The following is a 22,853-nucleotide window of genomic DNA, read 5'->3' as shown; positions in this document are numbered from 1 at the left end:
TGAAAAGCTTTCAGCCTGCTGAGGAACTATGCTGGTGCTCTCAGCCCAAAGGAAGTGATTCCCTAGAAAGCTTTGAAAAATGAGGACATTTTAGAGTGAAATTCTGACATCATGTCATTTTCAGATTATTTTTTATGTTCTTCCTTAGAAGTGCTTCAGATGATTTTATCTGTTTGCTTGTTTGACTTTTCCCATAGAGTTAAAATTTTAAGTTAGATTTGTGAAAGAAAAGGGAAAAAAAGATCAGCTATATTTGTTTCTCAAAAGCTGAATTTGTCAAAAGCACAAATTAATGGAGGTGACAAGTTAATTGAGGTGACAAGTTAATGGAGCTCCTTCAAATCATTTGAGAAAATGTGATGTGCCTGTTGACTTTCTGAATCCTAGCTGGTGAGAAATGAGCAAAGATTTACCAAAAGCAACTTCATTGTAAAAACAAAATAAAACATATGCCCTCCCAAACTTGAAATCAGTAGGGTACAATTAATAATGGCTATTAATGAGTCTGGTGTTCCTCTTATATTTCACCATACAGAGGATCCAAACTGTAGCTCCTACTGTGGCTAGATTTTTAGAGATGCTTAAAAAAATGTATATTTTATTAATTCATACTAGCCACAGGCTCAGGTACAGCTTAATACAGCATCTGTAATGAATCACTTTCTTCCTTTTAAGTACTCGCCTCTTTGACCTGATGATGTGAGTGAATTGATTTAGATGGTGGAAGCTGGAAAGTACCACACATCTTGCATGTTGATGTTGATTGCTGGTGGTACACAGAGGTAGAATGGGAAAGTGCATTCGATGGGCTAGTGTTAGGTTACAACATTTTGACATTGTCACAGTCTAAATTATTAAATTGGCCTTAACTTATTTTTCCTTATAAACAAATTAATATGGCATTTTAAATATCATATCAATATACACGGGAAAATATGTTAAATATAGGAAAAAAGACTGGCTTAGGGAGTGTAAGTCTGGTTTCTAAAATACATTGCTTAGTTTTTGACTGTTTCAGGTTGGAGTTCATCGTCTTACTTGGCCAGAAATAAAAATACCATGTGTAACACGTTCTCATCAGACCTTCTTTATATTCCACAACACTTCTGCACACAAAATGATGCCTAAGTTGAGCGTAATTTCCACTTTCAAAAATCACAAAGACTAAGTTAGAAAACTGGGTCAAGTAACGTTATGTTTGCTCTCACAGTTGTTGGGTTAAATAGTTATTTGTGTCTTTGGGTCTAAAGTCTTTGCCTTGAAATGGAATAGTTTAATTCTGACTTTTTGGCCAGTTGTGATATTTTAGAGTTGATCCATGAAATTTTATCTAACCCTTTACAGTATTATCTGGAATACAGAATTCTGGACAGTTCCGAGAAACACCTTTTTTGTATGTTTTCTTGAGTCGCATCAGTATTGGTTTGTAGTATTGTATCAATATTTATTGTGATTTGTCAAATAACACATTCCATGGTTTTCATCAAGGATTTGGGTCATTTTTCAAAGAATGAAATGTCAATAAAAATCTCTGGGGCTGTAGTAAAAATGTGCTGTAGCAGTTGAGCAAATATGGAAAAAATATAAAGGCTCCTTGTGGTCTCGTTCTCAGCCCAGGGTAGATGACGCTTAGGTGTGTAGTGCTTGCTACTCCTGTGAAAGGGACAACAGAAAATGTTTCACTTACTGCAAGCATTAAACAGAAAGGCGATTTTGCCCTTGTGGATTTCAATCCACGTTTGCCTTCTTTCTTGTGGAAAACTTGAATGAGAGGCTCAACCTGTCCATATATTCAAGACTGATCGATGATGAGGACAATGTTGATGGCGATATTAAGGAGAATCGTCTCTTCTATAGCATAAACGCTCTTTCTTTGCTCTTCGAGTTGTGTTATCCTCTGATTCAGGAATAGTGGGAGTACCCTAAAGACAAAAGATGGAGGAAAAAAATCCTTTGGCCTTCAGGTGGCTTGGTTACCAAATGCTTAGTCTTTACTGGTTAGATGGAGCCTTCCGTCAGCTTCCGTTTGGAACCCTTGCAAGGTGGTGTGCCATCCATACCGAATTCTGAAGGGACCGTCTTAATAGAAACCTGAGTGACGTGTTTGTGTTACACTCTGTTCCACAGTAGGTTGAAGTTCAGCCTTAGCCTGAGGGAGGATCTCCTGGTCAGTGTAAACTGAATTAGTAAAGACTCCCTTCTTGACAGGGGTGAACCCTATAAATTAACCTGTCATTTTGCCTAAATTAATAAAACTGAAAGGGCAGTCACATCTAAGTGGTTTTCTGGTGTTTTGGTATTCAGTGTTTTAAAACAGCAAATGGTTCCTTCAGGCTACTGTTAGGGGGTTAATGTATTGTTAATTTCTAAGGGCAGCTGAAATAGATCAGGATTAGCATTAGCAATACTTTTATCTTTTTTCACAAGCTGTAAGTTTTGATAACAATGCTGTGGCACTAAAGAGGAAGACAATGGGTAGGAATTAAGCAGTGCAATGTAGCAGGGAATTTTCTAGCGAGCCACATGGAATGGGATGTTTTCATTTGAAATTTTACCTTTCTCAAGCTAGAAGACAGTGAGTGTAGAATGAGTGTTAGACCTGTGCACCTTAAACTAACGTATTTATTTGGCTTTGGTCAGCTTCCTGTTTACGGTTATTTTGTTTAATATGTAAAATAGAGTTTGTAGTAAATATCAACAGCGCACTACTTTATAGCAATTGTTTTCTATCATCGTATCATTAAAATGCAGTCTCTAGATTTCCTGAGGAAAGACTGCGCAGCCTGTATAAGCATCCCTGGTTTATGGGTGATTCAAAAAAAGAGAATAAAAACAGGCATTTTCAAAAATTTGACATGTCTTCCGTTCCCAAAGATTGTCTTTTGTTCTTATTTAATGATTATAATAAAACCTCGTTTTAGAAGTCATGTTTTATTTGGCAAAATACTTCTTAAATTCACCATCTCAAATTAGAAAAGAATATATGTAACTCCTTTCACAGTTACCACACACATAAACTTTTATTTGTCTGCTTAATTTGTTTTTACTAAATGCTCACTCTAACAAAATTATGTGGAGAAATAACATAAACATCACCTAAGAACCATTTAGTGTGAGTTCGTAACTTCGGTGGCACGTCCTTGGGGAATTTCTATTGTCTGAGCCTACAGAGGGCTAGCTTAACACACATTAATGGAAAACCCTAGAGCTAAAGATGACCTTAGAGGTCATTAGAGAATCTAAACCCCCTTTAAAGCAGGCATCCTTTCTGCGACACCTCTGAAAGGTGGTAAGAAACATTCTCCTTGATCACCATCAATGACAGATAGCTCACTACCTCACCAAGGCAGCATCTCTCACACGTGGACAGCTCTTCCTTGTGCTGAGCAAAATCTTTCCTAAATCTTTTATCTCCAGATCCTCATGTAGCCTTTTGGACCTGGATAGAAAAAAATCTTTCTTTTCTGTACTACCTACAAGCCTGGATATCTCTTTCTTTAACCCTTGCTTGTATGACATGTTTTCCAGACCCTTTGCTCTGCTGGTTGTCGTCACCTGGCCCGCTTTTTTCATGTTAATCTTTATACCAGAGATTACATCCCAAAGCAGCGCTCCCTGTGTGGTCTGAATAGAAGACACCTTTCTCCTTTTATACAGACCTTCTGCTTGTCTGAGGTAGATTGTATCATTTTTAATCACAGGATCCACACTGTTCCGTGGTGAATTCCGAATTTACAGACTTCCTCTCCAGAGGTTCATGAATGGGTGGCTTGCTCCTCCTAGTCCGTGTGGATTCTCTTTGCTACTTCAGAATTTTTAGTCAGGGGAAGCCTGCCTGCCATGTGCAAGGGGAGTTAGAATCTTGTACTCAAGCCAATTGTGTGTGTGTTTTAAAAGATCTCTTGAAACCATTTAATGTTACTCTAGAATATCGCACAAAAGAAACTTGCAAGCCAGAAAGCTAGTATTTCTTTTTTTTTTTTTTTTTTTTTTTTTTTTTTTTTTAATTTAAAGATTTTATTTATTTATTTGACAGAGAGAAATCACAAGTAGATGGAGAGGCAGGCAGAGAGAGAGAGAGAGGGAAGCAGGCTCCCTGCCGAGCAGAGAGCCCGATGCGGGACTCGATCCCAGGACCCCGAGATCATGACCTGAGCCGAAGGCAGCGGCTTAACCCACTGAGCCACCCAGGCGCCCAGAAAGCTAGTATTTCTGATGCTTTCAGAGATTTCCAAGAATTTTCCTTGTCAAGCATTTCTCTGGATGCATTGTTTCTTTTTTCTACTTCAGTGGGACTTCCAGGTACCCCTCAAAACACTTGCCTCATAGGGAAGTGGCAGAAATGCAAATCTCTTGGAGCCTCACAGGAAGTCTGGAGTTAACTAAGAATTCTGAGGATTCCAGACATTCTGCTTGAAAGTTAGACTATTTAGATGAGAAGCCAAGTTGGGCCGAGTTAGGGGGAGGGGAAAGAAAGAAGTAAGGCAAGAATTTGTGTTAATGACTTTACCTTGTGGTTAAGACCCAAGAATTATAAACACTATGCCTGATGATATTTTGAATTGAAATGGTAGCCCCCAGGAATTGCTTTATTTCCTCAAGACCAGGAGAAAAAGGTGGTGTCAGTGTATGATTCTTGGGGAATCAGTACCTAAAGAAATTGCTGAGTAACCCATTTTTTAAAGTGCTCAGCTCTTTTCTACTCACCTTGTATACTGACTTCGTAATATGTAGAATTACTCACACCTGTTATGGGCCCGGCATAACTCGGATGGGCATTAGGGGTGTAGTCCTTGCAGTTACTCAAAGTTACTGTCTTTCCATCCCATCTTTATTCACGAACAATTAAATTGCTTCATGTATTTTACTGGTATGAAAATTCTGATCCAAGATAATCAGGTTAATTTTTCTTTACTGTACTTTCAGTATTGATAATGGACTTAACAGAAAATGAAAACACGGGGCGCCTGGGTGGCTCAGTGGGTTAAAGCCTCTGCCTTCGGCTCAGGTCATGATCTCAGGGTCCTGGGATTGAGCCCCGCATCGGGCTCTCTGCTCAGCGGGGAGCCTGCTTCCCTCTCTCTCTCTGCCTGCCTCTCTGCCTACTTGTGATCTCTCTCTGTCAAATAAATAAATAAAATCTTAAAAAAAAAAAAGAAAATGAAAACACTATAGAAGAGAAATGTGTCTGAGCTAAATATGAAGACCTGACTGAAAAGAGATACCAGATTTTTAAAAAATTTTCTTTTAAAGATTTTAATTTTAAGTAACTTGTACACCCAATGTGGGGCTCAAACTTACTTAGAGACCTGAGATCAAGTGTTGCATGCTCTGCTGATCAAGCCAGTTAGTTGCCCCCAAAATAAATACCAGATTTTTAAAAATTTGATTTGTATTATGTTATATAAGTATGATATAGTACCTTATTAGTTTTTGATGTAGTGTTCCATGAAGATACCAGATTTTAAAGTGCATGGTATGTGGAATGGGAAGTGAACCAGTTTATGTTTGAACTTGATAGTAACCTTTTTAAACAAGTGGAACAGAATATCACCCTGTAAATTGGATGGGGCTTAGGTGCTTTCTAGGGCACAAGTGTACATATTTTACGTTTCAAGCAGGAATAATTTGACCCCAGTCTTTAGGATGTCATCTTAGTGAAAAATAAAACTATATTTTGTTGTCAGTTAGAGTAAAATATTTTCACTGGTGTGACTTCCCATGATGAGGATATATGTTGCTTTATCCAGTGCTGCCTCATTTATGGTATGCTATGGTAAGAGGATCTCTACCTTGTTGGAGAGTATGTCTTGGGATATGGTTCAAATAGTGAAAAGCAATGATTTACTCTTCCCTAAGAAAAAGGTCAATAAAAACAACTTTCAGGGGGTGCCTGGTGGCTCAGTGGGTTAAAGCCTCTGCCTTCAGCTCAGGTCATGATCCCAGGATCCTGGGATTGAGCCCCGCATCGGGCTCTCTGCTCAGCAGGGAGCCTGCTTCCCTCTCTCTCTCTCTCTGCCTGCCTCTCTGCCTACTTGTGATCTCTCTCTGTCAAATAAATAAATAAAATCTTAAAAAAAAAAAAAAAAAAAAACAACTTTCAGGACTCCAGGAGCTTAAAACTTGAATCTAGCCTCTAAGACCAATATTATACATTTTTTAAAAAAGATTTTATTTATTTATTTGACAGAGAGAGATCACAAGTAGGCAGAGAGGCAGGCAGAGAGAGAGGAAGGGAAGCAGGCTCCCTGCTGAGCAGAGAGCCTGATGCGGGACTCGATCCCAGGACCCTGAGATCATGACCTGAGCCGAAGGCAGCGGCTTAACACACTGAGCCACCCAGGCGCCCCATATACATTTCATGTGAAATGTATTTGTTTGCAGTTTTTAAGAACTGTCCTGGTTTAACAGAGCTAAATCTAATATAGTTTGCTGAGTGCTCCTATAAAAACACTAAGCACTTTGCAGTCTGTCTCCCAAACAGTCTATCCGAGGAAGTCTTCTCTGTTTTACACCCGGGCACAGTGGTTCAGATAGGTTGGCTTGCTCAGTATCACACTCCACGGAAGAGGCGAAGTGAGAATTCAAACGCAGGTCCGCTTCATTTCAAAGCTCTGAACTTCTCTGATGCCGTTTTGTTTTTGTCGACTTTTGCTACTTTCATGCCAGCTGTTAATTAGATAATATCTCACTAGGGTCAGAAGAACAAGGAAGTACGATAAATGAGGTAAGCTTTTTTGAATTGGGTGGTGGCTTAAGAAGAAGTCAGCTTTCCTTGACTGTACTGGCAAGTGATGAAGTTGTAGGAAAATGTTGGGGCAATTATCTTTCCTTTGCTGATCAAGGTATCAAGAATCACTTCACCTTTCCTTGTTTCTCTCATTTTTTTAAAAGATTTTCTTTATTTATTTGACAGAAAGAGATCACAAGTAGGCAGAGAGGCAGGCAGAGGAGAAGGAGAAGCAGGCTCCCTGCTGAGCAGAGAGCCGCATGCGATGCGGATGCAGAGCTCCATCCCAGGACCCTGGGGTCATGACCTGAGCCCAAGGCAGCAGCTGAACTGACTGAGCCACCCAGGCGCCCCTGTTTCCTATTTCTCTTAAAGCACCATTCTGCCTTCATTGACTCCCCACATCCTCCCATCTACCGTGGTAATCAGCCACTGTGGAAAGTGCTCTAGCTTTTAGGCTCTTTTTAGTGCTTTCCTAGGGTACTCCCTGGGCTGCGTGCTCAGTATCTTCTGACAGACATTATTGTCCCATTGCTTAATCGCACCCAAGCACTCAAAAAGAAGTCTGTATGAGTTTCCTCGCTGTCATATTAAATCACTGCAAATTCATGGCTTAAAACCTCACTAATTTATTATCTTATAGTTTTTTAGCTCAGAAGTCTGGTATGGGGCTCCCTGGGTTAAAATCAAGGTGACAGCAAGGCTGTGTTCACATGGGAGACTCCAGGGGAGAATCCATTCCCCACTTATTAGGGTCACTGGCATAGCTCAGTTCTTCGCCATTGTAGGACCACCAACAGTCCTGTGTTCTTGCTGGCTGGGAGCTGAGAGCTGATCTCAGCTTCTACAGATGGCCTGCGTGTCTCGGCTTGTGACTCCTTTCTTCCATCTTTAACACTGACAATGGCCAAACTCCTTTTCACATGAATCTTTTTCTGACCCGCTCTTCTGCCTTCCGCTTTTACTTCTGAGGACTCATGTGACTAGATTGGGCCTGCCTGGAGAATACAGGAGGGGTTCCCCAAATTTTGCATTTTTATTTCTAGCCAAATTTGTTAATCTGTGCAGCAGTGGCTTTGCTCTTGAAAATTCTAATAATTCAGACATAACCAAGCAGTTCTCAAACTCTGAAGTGATGATTTCCTGGAAATCATACTAAAAAGTAGAATTCGGCAGGCACGGCATTACAATCTGAGATTCTGTTCAAAGTATCATGAAAGCCAGTTCTACTGTTAAAACTGGTATTATGCTCCCAAGTCCTGCAAAATAAGCACAAAGGTATATATCAAATGTGCAAGTAGACACAAACACATAAAATGCAGATGTGGGTTCAAACTAAGATGCTAATCATTTCGAACTTTATTATTGATTTGACATCTTAAAATGCAGGCTGTTTCTGAGATGATTTGCATGGTCCAAGTCTCCTTTTTTTTTTTTTTTTTAAAGATTTTATTTATTTATTTGACAGAGAGAGATGACGAGCAGGCAGAGAGGCAGGCAGAGAGAGAGGAGGAAGCAGGCTCCCCGCTGAGCAGAGAGCCCAATGCGGGGCTCAATCCCAGGACCCTGAGATCATGACCCGAGCCGAAGGCAGCGGCTTAACCCACTGAGCCACCCAGGCGCCCCTCCAAATCTCCTTTTAAAAGCTAATAAGCATTAGTGCCACCTATTTTTTTTTTTAAAGATTTTATTTATCTGACAGACAGAGATCACAAGTAGGCAGAGAGGCAAGCAGAGAGAGAGGGGGAAGCAGGCTTCCAGCTGAGCAGAGAGCCTGATGCGGGGCTCAATTCCAGGACCCTGAGATCATGACCTGAGCCAAAGGCAGAGGCTTAACCCACTGAGCCACCCAGGCGCCCCAGTGCCACCTTTTTTTTCCAAAAAAGATTTTATTTATTTACTTGAGAGAGTGTATGTTGGGGGAGCAGCAAAAGGGGAGAGAGAAAATCTCAAGCAGATTCTCTGCTGAGCTCAGAGCCTATTGTGGTACTCGATCTCATGACCCTGAGATCACGACCTGAGCCGAAACCAAGAGTCAGATGCTTAACCAACTGAGCCACCCAGCCTCCATCTTTGGAATAAAATCATAGAGGGGCACCTGGGTGGCTCAGTGGGTTAAGCCTCTGCCTTCAGCTCAGGTCATGATCTCAGGGTCCTGGGATTGAGTACTGCATCGGGCTGTCTGCTGGGCACGGAGCCTGCTTCCTCCTCTCTCTCTGCCTGCCTCTCTGCCTGCCTCTCTGCCTACTTGTGATCTCTCTCTGTCAAATAAATAAAATCTTTAAAAAAAATCATAGAAATCATAGAATTTGTTTTCTTAAGAAGGTTATATGTAACAGGCAGATACATTCAGAATTACTCTGTTCATATTAGAGCCGTCTAGAATGAGTGCGTCATACAAGTTGGTTGATGTTGTGTTTTATTGTACTAATGAATTAAAGAAAACATTTCAAAGGACTCTGAATTCCTTTCCACTTTCTCAAAACATTTTCATTGTATTTGGAGCATCCTTCAGAATTAGATAAAACATGAAGGCTATAAGAAAGTCTTATTTAACAACTACAAGGTCCTCACATGTCTTGAAAAGTCATACAGATAATATAAGCTGGGGAGAACCTTCAACAAATCTTAAAAAGATACTACAAAATGACCTGGCATGGGGCACCTAGGGGCTCATTCGGTTAAGCCTCCAACTCTTGATCTCAGCTCAGGTCTCAATCTTGGGGTCCTGAGTTCAAGCCTCATGATCAAGCTCCATGCCCAGTATGGAACCTGCTTTAAAAAAATTAGCTGGTGATGTCAGAATGGCTAAAATTAGCAAGTCAAGAAATGACAGATGCTGGCGAGGATGCGGAGAAAGGGGAACCCTCCTACACTGTTGGTGGGAATGCAAGCTGGTGCAACCACTCTGGAAAACAGCATGGAGGTTCCTCAAAATGTTGAAAATAGAACTACCCTGTGACCCAGCAATTGCACTACTGGGTATTTACCCTAAAGATACAAACGTAGTGATCCAAAGGGGCACATGCACCCGAATGTTTAATGTCTACAATAGCCAGACTATGGAAAGAACCTAGATGTCCATCAACAGATGAATGGATAAAGAAGAGGTGGTGTATATACACAATGGAATACTATGCAGCCATCAAAAGAAATGAAATCTTGCCATTTGCAACGATGGGGATGGAACTAGAGGGTATCATGCTTAGCGAAATAAGTCAGTCAGAGAAAGACAACTATCATATGATCTCCCTGATATGAGGAAGTGGAGATGCAACGTGGGGGAGTTAAGGGGGTAGGAGAAGAATAAATGAAACAAGAGGGGATTGGGAGGGAGACAAACCATAAGTGACTCTTAATCTCACAAAACAAACTGAGGGTTGCTGGGGGGAGGGGGTTTGGAAGAGGGGGGTGGAGTTATGGACATTGGGGAAGGTATGTGCTATGGTGAGTGCTGTGAAGTGTGTAAACCTGGCGATTCACAGACCTATACCCCTGGGGATAAAAATACATTATATGTTTATTTAAAAAATAAAACAAAAATTAGCTGGTGATGGCATACAATTATATGACTGTTGCCATGCTCATGCCTTTCAGTGTGTAGTGCAGAGGAAAACATTGAAACCTGGATGTTACTTTGTTAACACCTGTGAAATAGGAACAGTAAAAGCACAAATGGAGACTGTCTATGCCACTCAGCCTTTGAGCATTAAACTGGATTCTCCTGCAAGTCAGTATGGCCAGAAAAGTGCCATTATTTTTTTCAGAGAGAGAGAAAGAGAGCGAGTGAGCACTCATGCACATGAGCACGAGTGGGGGAGGGGAGGGGCAGAGGGAGCAGCAGGCTTCCAGCTGAGCAGAGAGCCCGATGAGGGTCTGGATCCCAGGACCCTGGAATCATGACTTGAGCTGAAGGCAGAAACTTAACTGAGCCACCCAGGTGCCCCAAAGGTGCCATTTCTAAACTTGGGGGTGAGTGTGGGAATGTTCTGGACTCAGAAGTAGGTATTTTTAATTCTCTGGACACTGTTTCCTTTCTATTATGGAAGGTATAGGGGCTTGACTGAATTTTTTATTTAAAAGCCTTGAGCACTTACTATATTTTACAGCACTAACATTTGAGAAGGAAACATCATGAGAATGATAGGTTGTAGGTCAAGTTCTGTTGGGTGTTCGTGGGCTACTGAACTATGTTAGTGCTTATGCCATATGTCTGTCCCTTCTCTCTCCCCCTTTTTCCTTCCCACATTGAAGTCTCTCACTGCCAAGTATTCTTAGAAATTCTAAATTACCTTTTCTTTTCCCCTACAGCTTGCCCTGTAACATCTTCTATGTTCACGTTTTGTTTCTCTAGTTTCAAAAATACTTTGCTTGCACTCATCAGTGGGATAAGACCATGCCATCTTAAAATGAGCATACTTTAAAAAAGACTTGTGTCTGGCTGGCTCAGTTGAGCCCCGCATCGGGCTCTGTGCTCAGTGGGGAGCCTCCTTCCTCCTCTCTCTCTGCCTGCCTCTCTGCCTACTTGTGATCTCTCTCTGTCAAATAAATAAATAAAATATTTTTTAAAAAAACGTAATTATCATATGCAGTGAGAGTTCTCTGAATCCAAGAGCTAGAAGTAACCTTACAAATTACTCTTTGTCATATCTTTATACCTTGGAAGAGAATGTGATATTCATGTTCGATCACTTTTCCTTCCTGCATGGTTGTATTTGATGACTCAACCTATTCTTAATTTATATTTCCTTTTTATTAGTTTATCCCATTCCATCAACTGTATTACAAATTAACGTTTAAGACTGGTTTACTACAAAATCCTCAACTAGATTTGACTTTTAAGTGAGCCTACATTGGAGCTTTTCTCTTCTCTGCAATTAACTCACTCAATTCCTTATTAACTCACTTAGTCTGACCTAGCTTTACTTTGAATGGACCTGCTAAAATTGAAACAAAATTTTGAAAAGTATGCGGCTGTTCAAGGTTGTGAATTGGCTATCCAGTCCCTTAGCACAACCAAAATGAAACAATTTTCATTCATTATGAGCACTTTCCTACAAAGGTTGTGTGTATGTAATCATTTCTGAGTGATTCACAGCTAAACAAACCAACATTTTGATCTTAAGGAGACGGAAGACCTGGATCATCAGAGTATTTTTTATAGACACATTGCTGGACTACCTGGACAGGTGTGGTTAGAGACTGCCTTTTTTTTTTTTTTTCAAACAACATGATGTAATCTGGGACAAACAAGCTTTTATAATACCCCAAAGATACAGATGTAGTGAGAAGAAGGGCCATCTGTATCCCAATGTTCATAGCAGCAATGACCACAGTCGCCAAACTGTGGAAAGAACCAAGATGCCCTTCAACAGACAAATGGATAAGGAAGATGTGGTCCATGTATACAATGGAGTACTATGCCTCCATCAGAAATGATGAATACCCAACTTTTGTAGCAACATGGGCGGGACTGGAAGAGATTATGCTGAGTGAAATAAGTCAAGCAGAGAGAGTCAATTATCATATGGTTTCACGTACTAGTGGAGCATAACAAATAGCATGGAGGACAAGGGGAGATGGAGAGGAGAAGTGAGTTGGGGGAAATCGGAGGGGGAGACAAACCATGAGAGACTGTGGACTCTGAGAAACAAACTGAGGGTTTTGGAGGGGAGAGGGGTGGGTGGTTGGTTGAGCCTGGTGGTGGGTATTATGGAGGGCATGTATTGCATGGAGCACTGGGTGTGGTGTATATTATTTCTTTTACTGTGACTTCTTTACAAGCAAGTGTTCTGCCTGCTATCTGTTTACCTGTCTTGACCTATAGGTCAAGCACTATAGCAAGTACTCCGTAAACCCTGAGTTAGATGAATGAACTTAGAGAAAGCCATTTTTAGGTTTGTAGCCCTGTGCAGATCATTCCCTTAAGAGTGTTGAATCTCTTCATTTGATATATGCAGTAATCTAATATATCACAGTCTCATTAGAGAGTAAGTTATGCCTATCTTTCCTACGAAAAAAACTAATCCAAAATCCTGATTCCGTTTCTTGCTTGCTGATAAATACCATGATGCTGGCACAGACTGAAAGTAATTTTAGTAGCAGCAATTTACCAATGACCAGAATACTTTAGTCATGGTTCATCAAATAGTAATTTGATAAAGAGAATAAGATTATAATCTGTTCCAAGACTGCAAATCACTCTTGGACTTAAGAGTGATTTGACTTGTGTTCACATATTCTTTATCATAATGGGAAAAACTATTTTAGACAAATTTATGTTTTAAAGCTTGTATGTTTGCACTTGAATGATAACATGTTTTGCGCGTCTAATTTGAAAAAAGGAATGGCAGACTAGGAAGAAAGGAGCTGTGACTAAGGCTTAGGAGACATGAATTTAAAATTAGTATTCAAAAAATCATCCATATTTACTTGACTTAATTGTTTTATACTTAAAAGGACTTCAGCCTATTTGCCCAGGTTTAGCAAATATTAGATTTAAATTAAATAAATTGTCCTTATATCAAAAATGTTTAAAACATTTTAGGTATGCCTCCTGAGGCAAGGGAGACACAAGCAAAAATAAACTATTGGGACTACATTAAAATAAGAATATTCTGCACAACAAAGGAAACAACCAACAAAATTAAAAGACGTTAATGAATAGGAGAAGATATTTGCAAACTACACATCCAATAAAGGGTTAGTATCCAAAATATATAAAAAACTTACATAACTCAATAACAAAAAGATAGATAATCCAATTAAAAAATGGGCAGAAGTCATGAACAGATGTTTTCTTCAAAGAAGACATCCGGATAGGGAACAGAAACATGAAAAGATAACTCAACATCACTCATCATCAGGGAAGTGCAAATCAAAACCACAATAAGCTATCACCTCTCACCATTTAGAAAGTCCAGAATCAAATGCACAAGAAACAACAACTGTTGGTGAGGATGTGGAGAGAAGAGAACCCTTGTATGCTGTTGCTGGTAGTGCAAAATGGTAGAACCAGGGTGGAGGACAATATGCAGGTTCCTCAAAAAATAAAAAATAGAGCTACTCTACCATCCAGTAGTTACACTACTGGTATTTACCCAAAGAATGCAAAAACACTAATTCGAAGGTGTACATGCATCCCTATGTTTATTACAACATTATTTACAAGAGCCAAACTATGGAAGCAGCCATTGATAGATGAATGGATAAAGATGGTATGGTACACATCCGCAAGTACATGCACACACACACACCGGAATAGTGCTCAATCATAAAAAAAAGAATGAAATCTTGCCATTTGCAACAACATGGGTGGATCTACAGAGTGTAATGCTAAGTGAAATAAATCTGAGAAAGACAAATACCATATGGTTTCACTCATATGTGGAATTTAAGAAACAAAAGAAATGAACAAAGGAGAAGAAAGAGAGAGACAAACCACGAAACTGACTCTTGACTATAGAGAACCAACTGATGGTTACCAGCGGGGAGTGGTTGAAATAGGTCAAGGGGATTAAGAGTACACTTACCGTGATGAGTGCTGAGTAATCTGTGGAACTATTGAATCACTCTGTTGTACACCGGAAACTAACACAACACTGTATGTTAACTACACTGGAATGCAAATTGAAAAAAAAATAAACAAAAGGGCACATGGGTGGCTCATTCAGTTAAATGTCTGACTCTTGATTTCAGCTCAGCTCATGATCTTGGGGTTGTGAGATCGAGCCCCACGTCCAGCTCTGAGTTCAGGATGGAGTCTGCTTGAGATTTTCTCTCTCTCTCTTCCTCTCCCTCTACCCCACTCTAAATCAATAAATAAAATCTTAAAAAAATAAAAATATTTAAAATAAATGGTTTTTACACATTACTTGGTTAACAATAGAAATAAGGCATAGCTGTTACGATGAATGAAAACAACATTCTCTAAAACAAAACAGTTGATAGATTGGGGTTTTTATTTATATTCTAACCATTAAATATATATTTATTTTGAATTATTTGCTGGAATGCATATTAGGTTAAAGAGGGCTAATAAAGAAGCCTTGAACCCAAGTGTGGGATTCGGTTTTTGTTCAGGAAGCTGTGAGGATTCATTGAATACTTTTGAGCAAGAAAGCGACTTTCAGAGTTATAAATACATACAGTCACAGTATGTGAAGTAGCTATGATGTGACAAATATGTACTTTATATTAATAACCAAATCCAAATAAGAAGTAATAGATGTCAGAAGCATGGTGTAGGGACAGTGACAGTATAGAGAAGTTAAGGATAGGAACATATTAAGAATATTCAGTAGCATTTTGACAGTTGACTGGACATAGGAGATTGGGAAGAAACAGGAGTCAAAGATGATTGAAATACTTTGATGATAACGATTTTCTTCTAGAATCCAAAATATCCTATCTATGGCTCTCTTGAATGCATGACACTTAGATTCCTGAACTTTCTTCTGTCTGACCAAGCTTCCCAAAATGATCACTGAGAACTATGTAGTCTGGGGCAGTGGCTGGCTCGGTTGGTGGAGCGTGCCATTGATCTTGGGGTTGTGAGCTTGAGCCCCATATTGGGTATAGGGATTGCTTAAAAAATAAAATCGTTAATAAAATAAAATCTTTAAGAACGATGTAGTTGAATTGGTTTCCATTGAGAGTACATTTAAATAAACCAATGTTCTCATTAAAGTGGGATCTATGAAAAGATTAGATTTTGGAGATGAAAAATGACTTACTAGGGGCACGTGGGTGGCTCAGTGGGTTAAGCCTCTGCCTTTGGCTCAGGTCATGATCTCAGGGTCCTGGGATCGGGCCCCGCATCAGGCTCTCTACTCTGCGGGGAGCCTGCTTTCCCCTCTCTCTTTGCCTGCCTCTCTGCCTACTTGTGATCTCTGTCTAAATAAATAAATAAATAAAGACTTTAAAATAAATAAATAAATAAAAAGGAAAAAATGACTTACTGCTTCAAGAAGTAGCTGGTGTAGATGGGGTGAGTGAGGGAAGTAGTGTATAGCAGCATTTTCCAACTAGCTGGGCAGAATTTTAACACCTTGATTCTTTATTCTCCTTACCCACTTGGTGATTCTCCCCTGTCTCCTTCTCACCTATACTCTGAGAGTCAGAAATTATAAAGTGGGGTGCGAAACACCGGTTTAAAAGACTATAGGGAGGTGCCTGGGTGGCTCAGTCGGCTTAGAGTCTGCCATCGGCTTAGGTCACGATCCCAGAGTCCTGGGATCCAGCCCTGCATCGGGCTCCCCGCTCAGCAGGGAGTCTCCTTCTCCCTCTCCCTCTGCTGCTCCCCCTGCTGTGCTCTCTCTCTGTCAAATAAACAAAATCTTAAACTTTTTAAATAAAAAAATGAAAGACAGTAGGAAGGAAGGAAAGGAAGCTTCTGTCTTCTTGCTTAATATCCCTCTTTCCTACTTACTTCCAACAGATCAAAGCAGTACTTCATTACTCCTTCACAATTCCTAACCGGCTTCTGCAAAACACATCCACACACAGTCTGAGAGTGCTCTGATTATCTTCTACTTAAAATTCTTACTTAAGGGCTTCTCGATGGCTCAGTCACTCAAGCATCTGACTCTTGATTTCAGCTCAGGTCCTGATCTCAGGGTCCTGGGATCGAGTCCCACATCAGGCTCCCTGCTCAGTGGGAAGCCTGCTTCTCCCCCTCCCACTCCCCCTGCTTGTGTTCCCATGTGCACTCTCTCTCCCGCACTCTCTTTCTGACAAATAATTTGTTTAAAAGGAATATTTAATATTTAAAGTAAACAAATAGAGTCATGGTCCATAAATACTTTCCCCAAAGGAGTCCTTCCATATTGTTACTGTGCTGTGGAAAAAAACTTACAAAAGTATTTTTGTAGAGCTTTTTTGTTATATCAGCAGAGCTGTCTGTAGCTGGTTCTTGAAATAGCCTTGTGATACGGAACTGAACATTATCAACTTGCTCAAATAGTTTTCTAGCAGTCCAGTAAAGTGGTGGATCTTGATGGTATTTGAGGAGAAAAACCAGAAGCCATTTCTAAGGCTAAAAACTTCATTTTAACCCTTAGACTATGATACTTGAATTTGTGGGTAGGTGGGTGCGCTATAAAGGACAGTAAACATTTTTTGCATCTCCTAACAACTTGAGAGAGGTAGGCAGTGGTTATATACGCATAGCATGAGAGAGTTAACTCAGAGTTTTATGAAGAAAAAGAACACCCTGAGGCACGTGGGTGGCTCACTCCTTTGGGTGTCTGACTCTTGATTTCAACTCTGGTCATGATCTTGGCAATGTGAGATTCAGCCCTATGTTGGGCTCACGTGGTGGGCACGGAACCTGCTTAAGATTCTCTTGCTCCCTGTACCTCTGCCTCCACCCCCCTCTTAAAAAAAAAAATCTTGGGGCGCCTGAGTGACTCAGTTGGTTGGGCAACTGCCTTCAGCTCAGGTCATGATCCTAGAGTCCTAGGATCGAGTCCCGCATCGGGCTCCCAGCTCCATGGGGCATCTGCTTCTCCCTCTGACCTCCCCTCTCACACTCTCTCTCAAATAAATAAATTAATTAATTAATTAATTAAAATCTTTTAAAAATATATATAGTATGATACTGGCATTAAAAAAAGGACACACAGGGGCACCTGGATGGCTCAGTGGGTTAAGCCTCTGCCTTTGGCTCAGGTCATGATCTTGGGGTCCTGGGATCGAGCCCCGCATTGGGCTCTCTGCTCAGCAGGGAGCCTGCTTCCCTTCCTCTCTCTCTGCCTGCCTCTCTGCCTACTTGTGATCTCTCTCTGTCAAATAAATAAATAAAAAATCTTAAAAAAAAAAAAAGGACACACAGATCAATGAGACAAAAACTGAGAGCCCAGAAATTAGCCCTTTAAAAAAAATCTTAATGGTTACATGGAGGTATACAAAATGGAAAATAATTTTAATATGATATATTATGCAAATTTGGTTCTTGGCTTCCGTTTGGTTCTTTGCTCCATTTTTGGAGCATCATCCTGAGATGAGCTTAAAAGAAGTGTGATTCCCAGATTCATGCGGTTGAGGGTATGTTGTCTGATACTTTTTCTTGTATTACCTTGCCCTGTCTGAAAAATACTGGTTGTGATATTGAAACATTGATTTGATTACATCACACTAAACATGCTGTATTAAAACATGATTGATTCAATACTGAAATTTTTTATCATATTCACTGGAATGATTAGAGATGCCTCTAAGTCCTTGCAAAATCAAGGTTGAGATTTGTTACTTTATGACAGGCTTTAAAGACAGAGAGGCAGTGAGACTCAGAGCTGCCAATTATAATTCTTAAAACCAAATGCAATCGGCTATTACTTTGTAAGTTTAAAAGTCTTACTCTTTGGGTTTTTTGTCATGTTTCCTTTTAAAAGAGAAATAAACATTCCCTTAAGATCTGGTCATGAATTATTGACAATGAAGTTGAATATAACTAGGAAATTCAGAAAAGACAGAAAAGGATAGGATTTTTAGCACTTGATTAATGATTCTTCTGTTCCCAGAGAGACTTATCTCAGTGATTCCTAATTGGTTTTGAGTTTGTGGAAATCTGCCTTTATAATAAACTCAAAAAAATTGGGTAACTTGGATGTTTAAGTATTTAATAAACTGACATTTTAGGCAGGCAGAAGCCCAGTTCTTTTTTTTTTTTTTTTAAGATTTTATTTATTTATTTGACAGAGAGAGATCACAAGTAGGCAGAGAGGCAGGCAGAGAAAGAGAGAGAGGAGGAAGCAGGCTCCCCGCTGAGTAGAGAGCCCGATGCGGGGCTCGATCCCGGGACCCCGAGATCATGACCTGAGCCGAAGGCAGCGGCTCAACCCCCTGAGCCACCCAGGTGCCCCAGCCCAATTCTTTAATAACATGCTCTTCCACTGAAATGCACCATAGCAGGGTGCCTGGATGGCTCAGTGGGTTAAGCCTCTGCCTTCGGCTCAGGTCATGATCCCAGAGTCCTGGGACTGAGCCCTGCATCAGGCTCTCAGCTCAATGGGAGCCTGCTTCCTCCTCTCTCTCTGCCTGCCTCTCTGCCTACTTGTGATCTATCTGTCAAATAACTAAATTAAAAAAAAAAAAAGTAAAAGAAATGCACCATAGCTCAACAAATTTCAAAGTTGGTGGCCTACAGATAATAGAAGTAAAATGACCTCTTGGTTAACAAATCTTCTGGAAGCAAAAGCAAAAAGCTCCTTCAAGGAAAGTTGGCCAGGGTACTGGGGCTCCCGTTGTAGTTTCTTCATTTGGGGGTAGAAGAAGGAGGCATGCTCCCTGCCTTAAGTACAGCTAGACTTCTCAGTGGTAGGCCTGGTGCTGGTTGTAGCGTGGGTCTTCCCTACATAGGGCGTATGCGTGGCCAAGCGATTGTAACTATTATTTTCCCTGTGTCCTGGGAAGGGGGTTATTGACAGGGATGGGAGCACATGCTGTTTTCCCAAGCTCACAACTACATATTGCCGTCTCCCTATACTACTATCTCTTGTGGACTCGCTTACCCTGTATGGCTTCTTAGGGCAAGGGAGTTTTGACTTAGTTATTTTACATATAGTAGGTATGGAATCAGCATTTAGGAAGGAATTCTTTACTTACTCATTTCTCACTACTTCAGGTATGTATGTATCTGTCTATAGCCTTTAGTACAATATTAATAAGAAATATGAAGAATGAGGGGCACCTGGGTAGCTCAGTCAGTTGAGCATCTGCCTTTGGCTCAGTTTGTGATCCCAGAGTCCTGGGATCAAACCTCACCTCTGGCTCCCGACTCGGCAGGGAGTCTGTTTCTCCCTCTCCTTTCTCCTCTCCCCCCAACTCATGCTTGCTTGCTCACTATCCCTCTCTCTCTCTCTCAAATAAATAAAATCTTTTTTAAAAATGTGAAGAAGGAGAAACAGTATATGAACCAAGATTCTAAACAGAAGAATTTTCTGGGTCTAGATACACGAGGCTTGATACTGTTTAAGTGGTATATCAATTTTACAAGATGAAGAAAGACTAAAGTATTCAAATATGGTAGATAGAGGGAACAAACATTAATTTTAAAGTTTTTCAGGGACAGGATTGAGATACTCAGTGCAAATGCTTTATGCATTGGATAATTAACTTTCATCCTGTCATAATTATCTAATGGAGGATCATTTGTCATTCCATTTGTTTAGCCCGATTCCCTCATCTGTGTTGTAGTGCTATTTCTGTGATAGTGATGGGTGGCTTTGGAATTCAGAATGTGTTCCCTTAAATGTTGGTATCAGTAATGGAGAGTTCTCCCTAAATTTGATCTGAGTTATATCCTGAGATAGGCTACCTCCTTACCCTCCATGTGTCACGAGAATGGCATGAGAGATCTTTAGCATTGGTATTGTTTTTATGGAAGTGGGAAAAGTCGGTGCTTTTAGACTGAATTAATCCAACCAAAAAAATTACTTTCCTGTAACAGAACGTGTCTTTCTGAGATCTTGCTTGCATTTATCAATTAAGCATTGAAATGACAATTGGCTTAGGTCCTGTCTGTCTATCTGTCTTTCTTTCTCTTTCTTTCTTTCTTTTTTTTCAGGCTTGGTGTAATGGGAACATTATGGGTTCTGGAATCAGACTCAAGTTCAAATCGTAGTTTCCAGACTCATGGTGAAGCCTTAAACTCTTGGAGCTTCAGTTTCCTATCTTGAAAATGGGATTGCTCTGAGGATTAAGTAGCCCAGAGAATGTGTTTGGCACAATGCCCAGTACATAGCAGGTGCTGGCGTAAACGATCTTATTCCTATGTTAAAACTGACATCAGCTATTTATTATTGTGATTTTATTTTAAATGTGACAGACACATGCATATAAGAAGCCTCTTTAGAAAGTCATTTTGCAGTCTGACCCTATCACCTTGAACGGAGCATTTTTCTCTTTTGTGGATTCTGGTATTGCTGCAGCACAAAGAAAGCCTTGGAAAGATTAGCCTCCATTTTATAGGCTACATGCTAAAGATTTCCATTACTGAATTCATTGCAAGTTGACAATAAGGTACTTAGACTGTGTCATTAAAAAATACAAATAAATAGCTAACCAAAGCTTTATCTTTTTTTTATTTCTTTCAGGCAAGCACCTCAGGAAGAGCCCCGTTCTCCATTGTTTCTTAAACAGCAACTAATTTAGGTCTTATTAGGAAAAATTGCTATGATATTTGTAATTTCTTTGTGTAATGATACTGTGAGTGCCATTTTCACTGGGACGTAGCTTTAAAACATTGGAAATCTTTAAGGTTTTTTCCTTCCTTTTTGTGAAAATACCAGGCTTATTTTATATGTATTTCTTTATTTCATAAGTTGGGATTTTCTTGCTGATTTTTTAAAAACCATTTCTCATTGCTTTAATGGAAGTTGAGTGAGAGAGAGAGAGAGAGAGAGTGTGTGTGTGTGTGTGTGTGTCATTCAGTTTTTGTTTGGGAGGGTTGAAGGAGGATATCTGAGATTCCAACTTGTGTGAGGTAGGAGGGTTGTTAAGATCTTTAGAACTAAAAAAAAAGATCTTTAGAATTCAAGGCAGTGTGCATGCTTCGAATCTATAGAAAAATCTGTGGGGAATAACTTCTACCATCTTAAGTTTTTAATTTATTTCTCAAGGGTGGAAGGAAATACCTTGACAGATTTAGCACTCAAATTCAAATGAGTATGAGAACAGGTGGCTAAACTTCTCCCCCACCTGCCATGCAACTTCATCACAAGAAATGTTTCATTTAGCAAATGCCACGGCTAGCAGACACTTCTCTGTTTCAGAGCAGAAAAACAAATGGAGGGGGAGTACTTCTTTGAAGAAAACCTTTTTCTTGATTTTCTTTTTAAATTGTGAGTGTGACAAATACGTGGTTTATTTTTCTGGGGGAACGGGAGGTGGAAAGCATGAGGCACTGCCTTGATCAACTAACCCTATGTGTTGCCTTGTTGTCCCATTCATGACTTGCGTTGCTGTTGTTACTTATATGCTGTTTTGTTATTCCTGCTCTTCTGGTGTGCTAACCCACTGGGTGCTAACTGTCAGTTAGGATAATATTACTCTGAGAAATTACAACATCTGTATAGCATTCTTAACACTAATTTAGAAACCCCTGCTCTTTTGTCACGGTGGAATTGTGTTATTAAAATCATTGATGGGGGAAGAACATGGGACTCTTGTTCTTGGGGTGATGAGTTCGAGCCCCGTGTTGGGTATAGAGATGAGTTTTTTAAAAATCTTTAAAAAATACACTGATAGGTTTAACCACTTTGTAATATAATGGTGCTATGAAGCTAACTGGGAACTAAACAGAGAAAAGTTAAGTTTTCTCTGATTCATCCCTCCAAGCCACCTAGAATATCTCCTCCAAAAACAGTCAAGTGTTTCACGTGTTTTTGTGCTAATAATTTCAAAGAGCGCTAAAACAGCCCCTTTTCCTCGACAAGGATGTTAGCGCTCACCTAGCTTTCTGCGTAACACCATGTAGTGCTTGCAGTGAGAGAAAGCAAGAAACTGAGATGGGCATTTCTTCGTTTATCAAGCTAAGACCCCAGTTTTTAAACCCAGAAGTACTCATCCCCGTGGGCTGGGGGTGAATTTTTAAAATTTTAATCCTATGTATCTATTTGGGTAGTGTGCTTTGGAAGAGTGTTTGAGGCTTTGGAGCCAAATGATGCAATTGTGAGATGTTCTTCCCTTACTCACACTGCACGCCAACAAGCCCAGTTGCTGCAGTGAATTCTGAGAATATGACTTCCTTATAGAACACATATCAAACTATTAACCTCTGCAGAACTCTTCACTATAGAAAACACATTTCAGCCAGATTGACAGAACACTCTGGCTGCAACCTACCTACCAGGTCAGACGTGGAACACACAACCCTCGGTCGTCCCAGTGTTCACTGCGCCCATTTGAAGATTTTTAAAAACCTTAAAAATCCGTTTGGGTAAACAGCGCCACGTAGACAGCGCATGTTTCCACTAGTTTCAAAAGTGTATCTTCAACTCCGTGCGTTTATAAATTTAAAGAGGGAATCTTTGCTGTAATTTGCATATTCTGGGCTTCTAATGAACCTGAACATTTTTCTCTCTGTTAACCATTTGGACTTACGTCTTTCTGACTGGTGTGC

At 40.1% G+C, this 22,853-nt stretch overlaps 1 protein-coding gene across 7 annotated transcripts in view; it reads left to right on the top strand.

The window, feature by feature from the left end:
- KLHL13 (kelch like family member 13) overlaps window positions 1–22,853 on the top strand; it is a 201,326-nt gene that overhangs the window by 132,941 nt on the left and 45,532 nt on the right. The window contains exon 1 of one of the 7 annotated variants that reach the window (XM_032330769.1): window positions 21,512–21,573. The exons of the other annotated variants lie outside the window; for them this stretch is intronic. Coding sequence (XP_032186660.1) covers window positions 21,518–21,573 — 56 coding nt within the window. The 5' untranslated portion in view covers window positions 21,512–21,517. Of the gene's footprint in view, window positions 1–21,511; window positions 21,574–22,853 lie in introns of those variants that run through there. 7 annotated transcript variants of the gene reach the window in all.

Source organism: Mustela erminea, chromosome X (genome assembly GCF_009829155.1).
Source record: "Mustela erminea isolate mMusErm1 chromosome X, mMusErm1.Pri, whole genome shotgun sequence".
Lineage (NCBI taxonomy): Eukaryota > Metazoa > Chordata > Mammalia > Carnivora > Mustelidae > Mustela > Mustela erminea.
Note: the sequence above shows the minus strand (reverse complement) of the source record. Positions and strands in the feature narration are given on the sequence as shown.